This window comes from Pantherophis guttatus, chromosome 10 (assembly GCF_059756535.1).
Source record: "Pantherophis guttatus breed Tessera chromosome 10, ASM5975653v1, whole genome shotgun sequence".
Lineage (NCBI taxonomy): Eukaryota > Metazoa > Chordata > Lepidosauria > Squamata > Colubridae > Pantherophis > Pantherophis guttatus.
In genome coordinates this window covers 7,820,276-7,837,017 of record NC_142072.1, presented here as the reverse complement: position 1 = coordinate 7,837,017, position 16,742 = coordinate 7,820,276, and the positions used below count along the sequence as shown (strand labels likewise).

The 16,742-nt window shown below is 45.5% G+C and overlaps 1 protein-coding gene across 3 annotated transcripts; it reads right to left on the bottom strand.

The window, feature by feature from the left end:
• Positions 1-913: 913 nt before the first annotated feature.
• Positions 914-15,767, bottom strand: LOC132712444 (uncharacterized). 3 transcript variants are annotated; one of them, XM_087876880.1, is made up of 6 exons: positions 15,636-15,759; positions 13,309-13,353; positions 10,153-10,455; positions 5,313-6,751; positions 1,863-1,903; positions 914-1,128 (listed from the first exon to the last, which is right to left on the bottom strand). In XM_087876880.1, the coding sequence occupies exons 1-5, from the start codon at positions 15,693-15,695 to the stop codon at positions 1,900-1,902; spliced, it is 1,851 nt and encodes a 616-aa protein (XP_087733006.1). In that variant the 5' UTR covers positions 15,696-15,759; the 3' UTR covers positions 914-1,128; positions 1,863-1,899. The 3 variants fall into 3 exon arrangements, with proteins under 3 accessions (XP_087733006.1, XP_087733007.1, XP_087733008.1); XM_087876881.1 differs by having other exon boundaries at positions 5,313-6,745; XM_087876882.1 differs by lacking the exons at positions 914-1,128; positions 1,863-1,903 and having other exon boundaries at positions 6,651-6,751; positions 10,218-10,455; positions 15,636-15,767.
• Positions 15,768-16,742: the final 975 nt, after the last annotated feature.

The following is a 16,742-nucleotide window of genomic DNA, read 5'->3' as shown; positions in this document are numbered from 1 at the left end:
TGAAGCACTGTGAGCCACAGTGGCACAGTGATTAGAATGCAGTACTGCAGGCTACTCCTGCTGACTGCTGGCTGCCTGCAATTTGTCAGTTCAAATCTCACCACGCTCAAGGTTGACTCAGCTTTTCATCCTTCCAAGGTGGGTAAAATGATTAAACACTGAATTATTGCTATTCAAAAAAGGAGATACTATAAAATTCAAGGCATTTCTTCTTCTTCTCCTATGATTGATAAGGTACATAGATTTTTCTTGACCTATGAATCAAGAATGAACAACTGGACATCTCCTGGACATCAAATAAGAATGTAATTATTCACTTCTGAGATCAAAGGAGACAGAAGTTTATAATCTGAAAGTTCTTAAGTAGTTCAAGGTAGTGTTGAGAACATTACTAAACATCTATTAAGAGCCTTGGTGGTGCAGTGGTTAGAGTGCAGTACTGCAGGCTACTTCTGCAGACTGCTAGCTGCCTGCAATTTGGCAGTTCAAATCTCACCAGGCTCAGGGTTGACTCAGCCTTCCATCCTTCCAAGATGGGTAAAATGAGGACCCAAATTGTTGGATGGCAATGTGCTGACTCTGTAAACTGTTAGAGAGGGCTGTAAAGCACTGTAAAGCAGTATATAAGTCTAAGTGCTATTGCTATTAAGCCTATAAGAGACTCTGATCTGCAGAAAGATAATAGAACTATGGAATAAATATGCTTGTGACAATAAGCTCAAACTATGCTTAGATAATGGCTTTTATCTACATTTTTATTTACCAGAATCAACTAAGCATTGATGTGACCTGGACTTCATTACAATATTGGTGGGGGTGGGGGAAATGATAATTTTCAGAGCACAATGATAAAGACAACATTCCATTATAATGCTGAACATATTTATTTGCAAATGTTTTTTTTGCGGGGGGGGGGGGGGGGTTAGAGAAAACCAGTGTTAAGCAGAATTCACAATGAAGAGAAAGTGTCCTCAAATCAACAAAAAGAAATATTAGCTGGAGCCCTTCTCAGAAGAAAGTAGCATCTTCCACTTGGTCAAACATTAGGAAGAAATTATGGAAGCCAGAAAGAGAAAGTGTTGGAGGTGTGTGTGTGGATTTTATTCTCGACAGTTGCAGTTGGTGAATCTATAAAACAAAAACAAAAAACAAGGGTGAAAGTGAAACATTGGCATAAATAGGGTATGCTCAAGGCAATTAATTTTTCAGACTTTTGCCTCCAACCTCCCCTTACTCTCAACGACAATAATCCCAATAATCTACATCAGTGCCCCCCTCCCCAATGTTTGGGACCGGATCTATGGAGGGCAATTTTTTCCACAGACTGGAAGGTTTCTGGAGGGTCATGGACCATTGCTAGTCCACAGCCTGGGTGTTGGGGACCAGAGGTGCTATTCAGCAGGTTCTGGAGAACTGGTAGAGGAAATTTTGAGTACTTCGGAGAACTGGCAAATACCACCTCTGGCTGGCTCCCGAGTGGAGTGGGAATGGAGATTTTTGCAATATCCTACCCCCAGGAGTGGGGAGGGAATGGAGATTTTGCAGCATCCTTCCCCTGGAGTGAGGAGGGAATGGAGATTTTGCAATATCCTTCCCCTGGAGTGGGGAGGGAATGGAGATTTTGCAATATCCTTCCCCTGGAGTGGGGTGGGAGTGGAGATTTTGCAGTATCCTTCCCCTGCCATGCCCACCAAGCCATGCCCACCAAGCCACACCCACAGAACCGGTAGTAAAAAAAATTGAATTCCACCACTGTTGGGGATCCCCGATCTACGTATTTGGAAGCAAGTTGTTGTAAAGTCCCAGGAGAAATCTTCACACTGTACATCTCTATTAAAACAAAGAGCATCTGTCATACTCACTGGTGTACATCTTCGTACTGAGATGCTTTGCTTTATATTAGCTGGAAAAATAAAAAGAACAGAAAAGTAATTTTTTTTTAATTTGATTTATATGCCGCCCTTCTCCGGAGACTCAGGAGACTGCGCTAAGCAATAGCCTTCATCCTTTTTTGTATATTTATACAAAGTCAGCTTATTGCCCCCACAACTGGGTCCTCAATTTAGCTACCTTAGAAAGGATGGAAGGCTGAGTCAACCTTGAGCCTGGCGAGATTCGAACCTGCAGTAATTGCAGGCAGCTGGTCTTAATAACAGGGTGCTTTAGACCACTGTACTACCAAGGCTAATTCAAGTGCTAAATCATTGGAGTGTTGATTCTATGGTGGGTGTTATTAGGAATTAGTATGGTTTAATTGCTACCATAAGCAGTGATGGGGAGTCATTGTAATTGTATTCCAATAACTGCTGAATTGATTCATCTCTAAACTATCCTGCAGGGCAGCCTTTGGATGATTGCAAAAGAGGCAAGAGATATAAATGAGGGAAGGGACAGTTTAAATGACTCTTCCTATCCTCTGCAATGGCAGCCGTATCAATCCTTCACGTATGCACTTCTGGAGAAACCAGCATGTGGGTATTGGCATTTAACTCCTTAAAAACAAAACATCCCTGTGTTGTTTGGAAGAGCAAGACTGGCAAAGTCATTCTGAGTAGTAATTCCTAAGGAAGACAATGACATTTTCAGAACAGCTGGGAAATTTTCAGAATTGTTGGGAACAGCAATAGCACTTAAGAGTCTAGACTTATATACCGCTTCACAGTGCTTTTATAGCCTTCTTTAAGCACTGTACAGAGTCAGCCTATTGCCCCCAACAATTTGGGTCCTCATTTTACCCACCTCGGAAGGATGGAAGGCTGAGTCAACCTTGATAGAGCTGAGGTGGCATAATGGAGTGCAGTACTGCAGGCTACTTCTGCTGACTGCCAATTGCCTGCAATTTGGCAGTTCAAATCTCACCAGGCTCAAGGTTGACTCAGCCTTCCATCCTTTCTAAGGTAGGTAAATTGAGGACCCAGATTGTTGGGGGCAATAGGCTGACTCTGTAACTCCGCTTAGAGAGGGCTGTAAAAGCACTGTGAAGCAGTATGTAAGTCTAAGTGCTATTGCTCTCCCCACCCTCCTCCTCCTCCTCTCCCTCTTTTGCCTCCTTTTAATCTTATAAATAGCTCTTGTGGTGCAGTGGTGAGAATGCAGCATTGCAGGCTAACTCTGCCCATTGCCAAGAGTTCGATCCTCACAGGCTCAAGGTTGACTCAACCTTCCGTCCTTCTGAGGTCGGTAAAATGAGGACCCAGATCGTCTGGGGTCATAGGCTGACTCTGTAAACCGCTTAGAGAGGGTTGTAAAGCACTGTAAAATGGTATATAAGTCTAAGTGCTATTGCTATTGAGCCTGGTGGGATTTGAATTGCCAAATTTCAGGCAACCAGCAGTCAGCAGAAGTAGACTGCAGTACAGTACTCTAACCACTACACCACCAAGGCTCAATCAACTCAGCAATGTAAATTGTCTTCATTTATCAATGGGATCAAATGCTCTGTTGCTAAATAACATGGTCATAGTACACAATGTCATATGGCCACACCAATTTACAACTGCAGTTGCAACAGTTCGAGTTGCCATCGTTCGGCAAATGCCACTTCGTGTCCTACGATCACAGGGTCACCATTAGCGACCTCCTGTCTGCTTCCCCACTTGCCAAACGGGAACAGTAAAGGTCCCAGGTGGGGCTCACATGATTGTGGGAGGGCAGAACAGCTGCAATTATGTGGACCCATGATAAATAGTCCTCGTTCAGTGCTGCCCTAACTTCAAACAGGCATGACTCAGGGGTGAAATCCAGCAGGTTCTGATAGGTTCTGGAGAACTGGTAGCGGAAATTTTGAGTAGTTCGGAGAACCAGCAAATACCACTTCTGGCTGGCCCCAAAGTGAGATGGGAATGGGGATTTTGCAATATCCTTCCCCCAGGAGTGGGGAGGGAAAGGGGATTTTGCAATATCCTTCCCCCAGGAGTGGGGAGGGAAAGGGGATTTTGCAATATCCTTCCCCCAGGAATGGGGAGGGAATGGAGATTTTGCAATATCCTTCCCCCAGGAGTGGGGAGGAAAAGGGGATTTTGCAGTATCCTTCCCCTGCCATGCCCACCAAGCCACACCATGCTTACCAAGCCACGCCCACAGAACCGGTGGCAAAATAAATTTGGATTTCACCACCGACATGACTGTGTCGGTATTAAATGAGAATTACCTTTTTTAAAAACTACCCACTGAAACATGAAGTTGACTGAGACGGTCAACTTCGAAATATGCGCTGCTGTTGCAGCCATCTTTTTTTTTTTTCTCATCTTGGCACAGATTATGGGGGGGAGGGGCGAGAAAGAGTTTTGGAATGCTAGCCCAGACAACAACAAGAAATGCTTGCTTCAGAGTTTTTACTTGGAGTTGGGTTTTTTTTCTGGAACGCTGACCATGGGAACCAAGGTCATCTCAATAGATGTTTGGCAAAGGCTTGAAGGGCTTTGCCCTAAAGACCTCAAAACACCGAACTGGACAATGTTTTCCTGGCCGAAGGAGGGGAGGAAAGAATTCATTCTTTAATTAGACAAAAACCGCGGGAACTAGCTAGAGTTGGTTTCGCTTCCTGCGTGCCAAAATGGTGTACTCAATAAAGTTATTTATTTTTTGGTTCGATTTATATGCTGCCCTTCTCCGGAGACTCGGGGCGGCTTACAATGCGTTAAGCAATCGCCTTCATACTTTTGTATATTCCTGCTTAGTAGGGCTTTCGGGGGCCCCCTAAAGCGGTGCTCTTTTTTTATACAAAGTCAGCTTATTGCCCCCACAAACCGGGTCCTCATTTTACCTACCTCGGAAGGATGGAAGGCTGAGTCAACCTTGAGCCTGGTGAGATTCGAACTTGCAGTAATTTCAGGTAGCTGGTGCTACTTAACAGTGCTTTAGTCTGCTGCGCTACCAAGGCTCTTTTAAGCTCTTACGTTTAAAAGAGATCCGATTGTCTTGTTTTGCTGGCTTGGTTGGGTTTGTCAATTAGGACCTTGACACAGGCAGCTTATAAAGAGTGATGTTCTCTGAAGGACTTCCTCCAAAACTTGTTATTTTTCTGCATGAAGTAATGGATAGGCGGTGTAATGGATAAGTAATGGATAGGCGGTGTTTTTCAACCTTGATGACTTTTAAGACGTGTGAACGTCAATGCCTAGAATTCCCCAGCCAGATAGTGCCAAGCATTAGTTCTAGTGAAAACTGAGCAGCCTAGAACCTTCAGTTTTTGCTAACTTGATCCTACATGTAAGTAGGGGAAAATATTCTTGATTTTAAGGGTCAGCAGAACCTTTTCTCTCGCCTTCAAACGAATAAGCCTTCAAGAATGGATATACTTTCATACTTACTTGACCTTTAGAGGCTGAGGATTTTTGCTAATGTTACTAGATGTTCCAGATGCAGCAGATAGAGTCAATCCTGATGTACCAGAGGGTTGAGCACCAGATGAAAGTAAGGTAGCAAGGCTGGGTTGTGAATGGGTACCAGGTTTTCCAGATGCAGTAGACAAAGACAATCCAGCTCCACCAGAGGGTTGAGCACCAGATGAAAGTAAGGGAGCAAGGCTGGGTTGTGAATAGGTACCAGGATTTCCAGAAGCAGTAGACAAAGACAATCCAGCTCCACCAGAGGGTTGAGCACCAGATGAAAGTAAGGGAGCAAGGCTGGGTTGTGAATAGGTACCAGGATTTCCAGATGCAGTAGACAAAGACAATCCAGCTCCACCAGAGGGTTGAGCACCGGATGAAACTGAGGGAGCAAGGCTGGGTTGTGAATAGGTACCAGGATTTCCAGAAGCAGTAGACAAAGACAATCCAGCTCCACCAGAGGGTTGAGCACCGGATGAAACTGAGGGAGCAGGGCCGAGTTGTACAAGGGGATCAGAGGGAGGTTGTGAAAAGGAAGCAGGGGGAGGTGGTGAAAGGGCATTAGAGACAACTTGTGCAAGGAGATCAGAGGGAGGTTGTGAAAAGGAACTAGGGAGAGGTTGTGAAGGGGCATTAGAGGCAACTTGTGCAAGGGAAGCAGGGGCAGGTTGTGGAAAGGAACCAGGGGGAGGTGGTGGAAGGGCATTAGAGGCAACTTGTCCATAGAGATCAGAGGGAGGTTGAGAAAAGGAAGCAGGGGGAGGTGGTGAAAGGGCATTAGAGGCAACTTGTGCAAGGGAAGCAGGGGCAGGTTGTGGAAAGGAACCAGGGGGAGGTGGTGGAAGGGCATTAGAGGCAACTTGTGCATAGAGATCAGAGGGAGGTTGTGGAAAGGAAGCAGGGGGAGGTGGTGGAAGGGCATTAGAGGCAACTTGTGCATAGGGAGCAGAGGGAGGTTGTGGAAAGGAAGCAGGGGGAGGTGGTGGAAGGGCATTAGAGGCAACTTGTCCATAGGGAGCAGAGGGAGGTTGTGAAAAGGAAGCAGGGGGAGGTGGTGGAAGGGCATTAGAGGCAACTTGTCCATAGGGAGCAGAGGGAGGTTGTGAAAAGGAAGCAGGGGGAGGTGGTGGAAGGGCATTAGAGGCAACTTGTCCATAGGGAGCAGAGGGAGGTTGTGAAAAGGAAGCAGGGGGAGGTGGTGGAAGGGCATTAGAGGCAACTTGTCTATAGGGAGCAGAAGCAGATTGTGCAGGAGGAAATGGAGCACCAGCAGAATATTGAGGACTATAAACAGCAGAAGGAAAAGACCCAGCTTGTACTTGGGCAGCAGACAAAGGTTGTGCAGGGAAAGGTTGTTGGGGAACTGAACTAGGCAAGGTATTGGCGACAGAATTAGGTGGATTCATATTGTTAGGCTGTGGCTGTAGAACAGGGAAAAAAATGGAAGAAAACTTGAAGATATAGTCACCGGTCTGATTTGTTTCCTACAATCCTTATTTTTCTTTTTTTAAAAAAACAAAACACCACCAACTCTACTGAAGCCCGTGGATGCATCTCTTTCCAGTGCCTGTCCACCAGAGATGAGTTGGATGAATTTTCCTCTGTCCCAGGAATTGACTCATTCTGCCCTCCTACTGTAGTGGATCACAGTTCCCACCAACATTATTTCCTGGAGCTGCCTGGCAGGGGTGGGCTTCTGGGGGTTCGTTAGGGTTTGGGTATCCTCTAGCCAAGGATTGACAGGGTTCAGAGAACCCCCAAATGTCACCCCTGGCTGGCCACGCCCACCCCTCCCTGCCCTTCCAGGAGTGTCTACGTAGCCTGTTCATCATTCCAGGTAAGTGCAGGGGCCGCATGGAGGGTCTGGGAGGGCAAAGAATGGGCCTACCAGAGGTTCCAGAAGTCCAGAAACGGGCCTGTTTCTGGAGGGCCTCTGAACCCTGCGGGAAGCTGTTTTCTCTCTCCCAGAGGCTGAAGGAAAGCCTCCGGAGCCTGGGGAGGGCGAAAAACACTCCTCCCCCCACCGCCGTGGTGCAGACGGCTGACTAGGCCACACCCACCCAGCAACAGGGCAGCAAACCAGTTGCTAAAGGATCTGAAGCCCACCCCTGCTGCCTGGAACTTGCATCCCAAACATTTAACTAGTACAAGTGATTTCCACAGCATATTCTAAGAGTTGGGACTATCCCCAAATGATTCCATCTGGGCTCCCGTAAACAGGAAAACTCTTTAAGTGTAACCTTAAAGAAAGACAGGCTTATCGCAACACTGACTCAGAAGGACTTCAATGCACTTCATTGCAGGGAGCTGAATGCCTAGAAAACACTGGGAAATTTTGTGTTCTGCAAGAGTTTGGATCTGTCCAGCAAACAGATGCTTCCAACCTTCCTGCTCTAGCAGGAAAAGCTCTTATAAGTGATTAGCTATGCTTGGCTAAACAAGATTTGGGATTTGGTGACTGTGGTTCTAGATTGGGGTGTCAAATTCAAGGCCCCTGGGCCGGATTTGGCCCATGATGTGGTTGGATCTGGCTCACGGGGCCATCCTGATCTACCCAATGCAAAGAAGAAAGATCGGTCCAGCGTGGCTTCGGCCCGGTCTACCCAATGCGAAGAGGAAACATGCCAGCAGTTTGGGGAGTGGTGGCAAGCTGGCCACGCGCACCCAGTTGGCCATGCCCACTCAGTTGGCCACACCCACCCAGTCGACCACACCCACCCACCCCCCTGAAGTCAACCACAGCCCTGATACAGCCTTCAATGAAATTGAGTTTGACATCCCTTATGGAGTTTGACATCTCTTATGGAGTTTGACATCTCTTATGGAGAACCAGAGCTGTGGTCGGATGAAGAAGTCAAAAACTGATTGACATTACTAAATAAAGGGAGATGGGAAATTGATAATCCAAATCACTGTTGCTCTCTAGGATTTCTAGAGCAGCATTACTCATTTTGGCAATTTTGAGAGGTGTGGATCTCAACTCCCAGAATTCTCCAGCCAGCTATATGTGGATGGAGGATTCTGGGAGAAGCTGGGAGCTGAAGTCCATGCAACTTAAAGTTGCCGAAGTTGAGAATTACTCTCTGAGAGCAACAACAAATTTACTCAGTTACCCAGCACATATCTGGTTATACAAAACTCAGATAAAATATACCGGAGAGTTAAAGCTATGAAACAGGAGTGTATTTTTAAACAGAAAATGCTATCATGAATCCAGAGCTACTGTGTTTCCCTGAAAATAAGACCTTGTTTTTTATTTATCTCTCTCTCTCTCCCTCCCTCCCTCCCTCCCTCCCTCCCTCCCTCCCTCCCTCTCTCTCTCTCTCTCTCTCTCTCTCTCTCTCTCTCTCTCTCTCTCTCTCTCTCTATATATATATATATATATATATATATATATATATATATATGTTTTCTCAGGTTTTCGCGGGTGTTTGTATGTAGGTCTTTGGTTATTCGGGTCTTCTCCCACGTAAAATTGGAAATTGGAAGAACAGCAGCCTGAAGATGACGAATGAGACTTCGTCGAAACGAGGGGGATGACACCCACTGACTCACCTCACTTGAATGCATTGCCCCCGTCCTCCTTTTCGCAGTCAGAGGCCTTCAGGAACTTCTCCATCCAGCAAGGCCTGCAAGGCTTTCCTGAAGGCCTCTCTAGCCGATAACAGAGCTCCTGATCAATCCGGAGCTCTGTTACCAGCTGCAGAGGCCTTTAGGAAAGCCTTAATGGAATGAGCGGGGTCTTGATTAGGGCTTATTTTGGGGGGTAGGGCAGGGGTGAAATATAAAATTTGTTACTACCGGTTCTGTGGGCGTGGCTTGGGTGGACAATGTGACTGGGTGGGCGTGGTCAACTTTTTATTATTATTATTTTAACTTTTCAAAGCATTTCTTCTGCAAATGCAAAAGAATGCTTTGAAAAGTCTCTGCCGATCAGGAACACAGCTGGGATCGTCAGAGCCTTTTCAAAGCATTTTTTTAACCACCTCTTCCGCTGAAGAAGTTGCAGAAAAAAATGCTTTGAAAAGCCTCTGAGATCCCAGCTGAGCCGCGCGATCATCAGAGGCTTTTTTTTTTTTTACTTTTAAAAGCATTTTTTTCGGCGGAAGAAGTTGTAGAAAAAATGCATTTCACCCCTGGGGTAGGGCTTATATTGGGCACACGTGTAAAAATCAAGCTAGGACTTACTTTCTGAGTAGCTCATATTTTCAGGGAAACCCAGTATGTGGAACTGTAGCAAGATGCAGACCAACAAACAAACCTTTCTCTACAGATAGTCCTCAATTTACGACCAGTGAGCAACAGCAAACCTCCAGAAAGATACTTAGGACCTGGATTCAAAGTTCCGATGGCCCCCACCTCCCCCGCCCCCAACAGTCACATCTTTGCTTAGCAACAGTTTTGCCTGTTTTTCCCTGGCCAAAAAAAAAAGGTCCATTGCGAACAACAGATTCTCTTAATGACTGCCGTTATTTACAAAATGAATGTGGCCTTCGCTTTATGACCGTTGCATTTGCTTAACAATCGCTGCAAAAAAAGGGGGGGTCATAAAATCAGGCACGGTCACATGATGAACGACTGGCATGAATTACAGCTTTAATTGCTGGCTCAATTATGGTTGTACATTAAGGACGAGCTGTGTAGCCAGTATGCATGTATATCAATTGGGGGGAGGAAAAACAACAATTCCTGGTTTTGCCTTCAGTCTCTAGGAATGTAAGGAAAGACCAGCAGATATTTGGGGTATTTGGGGCCAGCAGAAGCTTCTCCCATCTCCAAACGGATAGGCCTTCAAGGGAACCTGTCACACTTCCATACTCACTGTGTCAGAAGCGGGTGGGACAGCAAGCCCAGATGGTTGAGCAGGGTAAGGTTGTTGAGCAGTACCTGCAGCAGTGTTCCTTTGTGGAGGAGGAGCGTAGGCCTGTGGAGGAGGCATGTAGGCCTGTGGAGGAAGAGGAGCGTAGCCTTGTGGAGGAGGACTGTAGTAGCCTTGTGGAAGAGGACTGTAGTAGCCTTGTGGAAGAGGACTGTAGTAGCCTTGTGGAAGAGGACTGTAGTAGCCTTGTGGAAGAGGATCATAGTAGGGTTGTAGAGGAGGAGCGGGGTGGTTATGCGAAGGACGCTGTTGTAGAATTAAACCATCAGAACAGAAAAAAACCAGAACGGAGTCACTAATCTCAATTGTTTTCCAACAACCGTCATTAAAGCAAACCCATGAACCATACTGAAGCCCGTGGATGTATCTCCTCCCAAAAGCTGCCCTGCAGAGGTGAGTGACGTGAGGTTCCCTCTGTCCTAGGACATCGTCTCTTTCTGCCCTCCTACTTTAATGGATTGTAGTTCCCACCACTGTTACAACCTGGGCCTGCCTGGAACTTGCATCCCAAACATTTACAACTGACTTCCACAGCATATTCTAAGAGTTGGGATTGTTCCCAGTTCCCATCTAGGTCAACAATAAACCACTAAGTGTAACCTTAAAGAATGACAGAGTTACTATAGTCCCAATCCGGATGAACTTGAATTAATTTCAGCACAAGGAGCCTAGTTACGTAGAAAATGTTGGGAAATTAAATCCTCTGCGAGGGTTTGGATTTGAGGGGGCTGTTGAGAGAAACAGATAGGAACCTCCAGCCTTCCTCAACTATCTGCCAGCAAACAGATACTTGCAACTTCCCTGCGCTGAAAGAAAATTCCACTGCATTATTATAAGTGATCAGTTTATAAATGGGCCCACTGTGTTTCTAGATCCTACAGAGCATTATAGGTTCTGGTTCGATGAAGAAGACAGTCAAATTGGTGGAAATTACTAGATAAGAGCAGTAGGGAGCTGGATAATCCAAATAAATATAACTTTCATATCTCGGATCTGTCTAAGGAAATAAAAACTGCTCCTAATGTAATAGTTAAGGTGTTGGAGTAGAACCAAAGAGAAACCCTGGACCAAGTTTACTTTAAGCAATGGGAACCCACATGGTAATTCACCCCCTACACAGCCCTCTAATATCCCCTGCAATTTACTCCTCCTGCCAGTCTCTCCTCACAATCCAGGTACAGGGCACTGGCAATTCCCATCTGTGAACAATCTACTAGATAATATAATCTTGTTGTCTACATTGGTGAGGTCGATGGGATTTCAGATATTTGGAAGGAAAGACAATGTGGCCTTTTGCAATGGAGGTTCATCGTGGATCCATCTGCCTGCTCTGCTCCTGCTATTTCTTGTGATTTCTGTGCTCTGATTCTCCAAGCAGATGGTTTATCACTCTTGTTTTAGTTTCCCAATCCTTTTCTTCTCGTGGTTATAATACAGTTCCTTGTGCAGGGCATGCAATGGTGGATGTCTATGGAGATTCTCAGTCAACCGTGATCTTCCTTGTTCAGGCCACTTCTATTTGGATATGTCACCCAATGGGCCTGGTAGCTCAGCAGACTAAAAGCATTGTGATTAACATCAGCTGCCTGCAATTACTGCAAGTTCAAATCTCACCAGGCTCAAGGTTGACTCAGCCTTCCATCCTTTCAAAGGTAGGTGAAATGAGGACCCAGATTGTGGGGGCAATAAGCTGACTTTGTATAAATATACAAAAGTATGAAGGCTTTTGCTTAATGCATTGTAAGCCACCCTGAGTCTCCGGAGAAGGGCGGCATATAAATCAAATTAAAAAAAAAAAAAAAAGCTCTACCTTGGAGAACTTTGGAATATCTCAATTGGTCTAGAGCAGGGGTGTCAAACTGGATTTCTTCGAGGGTCGGATCAGCACTGTAGTTCCCAGTGGTCCGGCCAGGGAGTGGGGGAGGGAGGGGAGACAGGATGGACGCCTCCTGCAGCACTCTGCTGGACAAAACGGGGCATGTGGAGGGGAGTATTTTGGCTGGCAAAGTGTTGCAGGAGGCCGTCCAGGCCAGGGGTGGGTTCTAAAAATTTTTACTACCGGTTCTGTGGGCGTGGCTTATTTTGTGGGCATGGCTTGATGGTCATGTGACAATTATTTAGGATTTAGCAGAGGTACTGGTCTACCAGGCTTTTAACTGCTTGCAGAGCTGTACCGATCTACCCATTTATTTTTGCAGGCACTGATCTACTCATGTATTTTTGCAGGCACTGGTCTACTCATTTGTTTTCTTTTAACACTGATCAGCTGTAGGGCGGTCCTTTGAAGCCCCGTGGCAAGAGTTTAAACAGTTTGTTTCCCTCGAGCCATCAGCTGGGACTCAGGAGGCAGCAATAGATTGGGGGTGGGGCCAAATAAAAGGTAAGAATAACGTGGGGGTGGGTGGGGGTGGGGTGCGGGGGGGGCAGAACCCGTTTGGTGATGTCATATCGTCACCGCTACCGGCTCGGGAGAATCGGGCCAAACCGGGAGGAACCCAGCACTGGTCCAGACCAAAAATAGGGTGCGGGGGGGCCTCACGCAGCCCCCACACCATACAGCTGTCAGAGTACTGCAGGAGGTGATCCAGGCTAGAAAATGGGGTGCAGGGGGCCTCAAGTGCTACAGGAGGCCATCCAGGCTGAAAACAGGGTGCAGGGGGCTGTGCACGCCCCTGTGTCCCATTTTGGATGCCAGAGGCACCACAAGCTGGTCATTTGCTATTTCTAGGCCGGCCCAACGGGCCAGATTTAAGCACCTCGCGGGCCGCATCCAGCCCACGGGCCTTGAGTTTGACACCCCTGGTCTAGAGGAACCAAGCTGAAACCTCTCTCTCTCTTTTTTTTTTATAATCTACTGCTTGGCAAGTTGCAATGTGCCCACCATCTTTTGGCACATGGTTACATAGCAATAAAGGGGAAAAGGGAAGTTGCAATAGCATCACACGTGGATGTAAGAACGGTCCAAGAAAGTTTGCGGGTTTAGCTTCTTCTACTCCTTTAAACGTTTTCTTCCATAACGGGATACATTTGAGATTCCAGAACAATTGGAAGCAAAGGGGAAAACATCTAAAGCTGGTAAAGAAAAGGTATCCTACTCACTCTTTGTCGACCCCCGCAAGCAGGGCGTGGATGAGCATGGCCATGCTACAGCAACGAAGAGAGCAAGAAAAAAAAAAGAGAGAGAGAGAGAAGATCAATATACATTCCCTACGCATAAAAAAATAAAATTAACCTGGAAGCTGAAGCTTTATAAAAATGCATCATTCAGGAAGGGATTGGCAATGACAACTATAAAGATGATAATTGCAAGCTGCACAGCATCAGGAGTACAAGGGTAGAAATGAATACAGAGTAATAACTATAGCAATAGCACGTAGACTTATATACAACCTCAGCCTATTTCCCCCGATGTTCTGGGTCCACATTTTCCCGAACTCGGAAGGATATAAGGCTGAGTTTGCCTGCCACATTGCATTCTAACCACTGTGTCACCAGGGCTCTGTGTAACGTTGCTTTCTCCCAGCATGGTTCTGAAGAGAAACATCTCACCTACTCTAAGTTGCTGTTTGCATTAGGGTCTCCTGCTTGAGCAGGGCTTGGACTAGAAGGTCCCTTCCAACTCTGTTATTTTGTGAACCTGTTATTCTGGAAGCTTCTCTGAGAGTTCCAGATATTTTTGGTGCCTTGGCATGGTCTTCCCATATCTACACCTCCTTCTCTGTCCCAATGAAGCTCTGTGCCTCTTCATTGCCTCCATGGATGCTCTCGTTCTCCCTCCCTCCCTCCCTCCCTCTCCCTCCCTCCCCTCCCTCTCCCACCCCCCTCCCTCCTGCCCTCCCTCCCTCTCTCACTCTCACTCTCTCTCTCCTCTCAAAATGGCTATGCCATACTACTCACCAATATACAATAACAAATCTATTGAGGGTGGGAAACCCAGGAATGCAATATTAATCCGAGTCACTAAAACCCATTGCTGGAAATCATGGCCTAGCTTTCCAATCAATACAAAGCCTAAACCAAATAAATTTTACCAATTTAAGACAATGTGTGACCCTCCAGGATGCACTCGGAGACTATAGTTAGTCCAGAATGCGGCCGCGCGGGTTGTTACGGGGGCTTGTCAGTACTCCCGTGTGACACGTCTCCTGCGTGAGCTGCACTGGCTGCCGGTGGCTCTCCAGGTTCGTTTCAAGGTGCTGGTGCTCACCTATAAAGCCCTACATGGCTTAGGCCCGGGGTATCTGCAGGATCATCTCCTGCCTTCCTCCCATTGTCCGGTGCACTCCTCAGGGTGCCGTCGGCCAGACAATGTTGGCTGGCGGCCCCCAGGGGGAGAGCATTCTCTGTGGGAGCGCCGATCCTCTGGAATGGGTTGCCCACCGACCTCAGGACAGCCCCGGACCTCCTCTCCTTCCGCCGCGAATTGAAGACGTGGCTTTTTCACCAAATGGGCTGAATCCGTAGGGGTGATTTCAAATTTTAATAATTTTTAATTGATTTTAATTTAACTTTAAACTGATTTTAAATTGTTTATGTAATTCTTTGTTTTGTTTTGTAAGCCGCCCTGAGACCTACAGGAGAAGGGCGGCATATAAATTACATACATAAATAAATAAATAAATAAATAAATAAATAAATAAAATAATAAATAATATCTGTTACAATGTCAGGTCTCCGATGAATGCCCTAATTAACTCATAAGCCTCAAGTTTCAAAAGAAAATCAGTTATTTATTAGGAGCAACATGTCGGCAGTTTCCCAAGTGTAGTCAACTCTGCCGCATGTAATTTATGGCTCAACTATGATCCTGTTTCCCCCCTCCTCTCAGGCTGTGTCATAAATTGCATTCTCCAATAAGGCACTTTTGGGGGCTGTAGAAACCACACCTCACAAACTGGCTCTGGTAATCTGAGGTCCAGCCTTGGAAGAAGGTATGCGTGGAATGTGAACGTGGCTGCTGAACTACTCCAACAGATCTCTCCCCTTTCTACCAATGACAACTCGAGAGCAGACTAGAAATGCTTTGCGAGTTGACATATAAATTAAAATAAACTCAAGGTTGTTATTAAAGGATGTGCAAAAATCCTTCTGATTAGAATAGTATCACTAATTTGATGAACCTGATTAGAATAGTATCACTAATTTGATGAACCTCAGTCCAAATGAATATTTGAAATTGCTTGGAAAAATTGCAGCATCCAATCGGATCATTCCATTTGATTCAGAAAGATTTAGAGATAGACTTGAATAGCATTCAGACTGAATCTCAGTGAGGTTTTACACAACCTGATTGGTTGTATCTAAGACTTCTCAAGAACCTGAGAGGGACTAATTTGCTTTGGTTTAACCCAGTATTTTTATACACAGGGGTTTCTTCTTCCCCGATCCCCTAACTTGCTTATCTTAAAATTCAGGGTTCCCCTCACCTGAGCAAGAGTGCAGAGCACAGAAATCAACAAAGCAGCACCCGCGAAGGACAGCTTCATTTTTTCTCAGCTCGAGGTTTCCTTCCCAAGATGCGAAAGTAGGTATGGATGGGTCGGTTAAGGATGGATCTTTATGGATGTATCTGCACAAGCCAGACTGCCCAAACTGAAAGGAGCAATTGATGCTGCCTTCAAATTATCTTATCAATTGAGAAAGGTCAGAAGGATTAATTCACCATAAGAAAGGATCTAGGGCCAAGTTAAACTTGGATGTTTTTCTTCTTCCGAGGAAACATTTTCTGCAGATAAGCCCAAAGTTTTTCCTCTCCCACCCTCTGTATCATTATTCTGAGTCAACCTGACCATCAACAGAGGGGAGGGATAGATCTAGATTGAACAGTCAAGAAGCAGGTGCAGACAGAGATAAAGATCCAAGAGAGGAATATGGGAGGCAACTCAAAAAAAAAAAAAAAGCATAGCAATTAAAGTATTGAAGTGGGCAAGAGATGATGGATAGATGATTTCTCCTTTTTGTTCTTGTTCTGATTTCCTTTCTCTCTCTCCCTCTTTCCCTCTCTCCCTCTCCCCCCTCTCTCTCTCTTCTTTTTTAGGAAGGTGACATGACTAGAAGTTAGGTAGGATAGAAAGAAAATGTTTTTTAATAACAGGTGACATGATTAAAAGTTAGAATAAGAGATAGAAATAAGAGAAGGGGGAATACTAGTGTATACACTTTTATATAATAAAATAAAAGCAATAATGAGAAAATAAGGTATAATTGGATAATGACAGACTGCAACTTAATATAAATGTGTATTATTAATAGAAATATATAAGTTGATTGAATGTAATAAGTTTGATTAATTCTATTAGCTTTATTCGTATTAGAATGTGTGACACTCAGGTGCCACACTGTTATTGCTATGTTTTGCATTGATATGCTTGTAAAAAAAATAAATAAATAAACTTGGAAAAAAAAACAGAGGGGAGGGATATGACATCATCTATCTACAACACAGGCCTTTCAACAGTTCCAAGAAGGTTCCACACCAGTTTACACCAGTCAGGTGACCCTGATGACACAGATAAATCTCCAGGTAACCTTAA

Excerpts from the sequence above, each read along its gene's own strand:
- LOC132712444 (XM_087876880.1), bottom strand. The coding sequence starts at position 15,695 with ATGAAGCTGTCCTTCGCGGGTGCTGCTTTGTTGATTTCTGTGCTCTGC. Across the intron at positions 10,456-13,308 it reads CTTGCGGGGGTCGACAAAGA|CGTCCTTCGCATAACCACCC; the intron begins GTGAGTAGGATA and ends ATTCTACAACAG. Across the intron at positions 6,752-10,152 it reads TCCCACCCGCTTCTGACACA|CCACAGCCTAACAATATGAA; the intron begins GTGAGTATGGAA and ends CCTGTTCTACAG.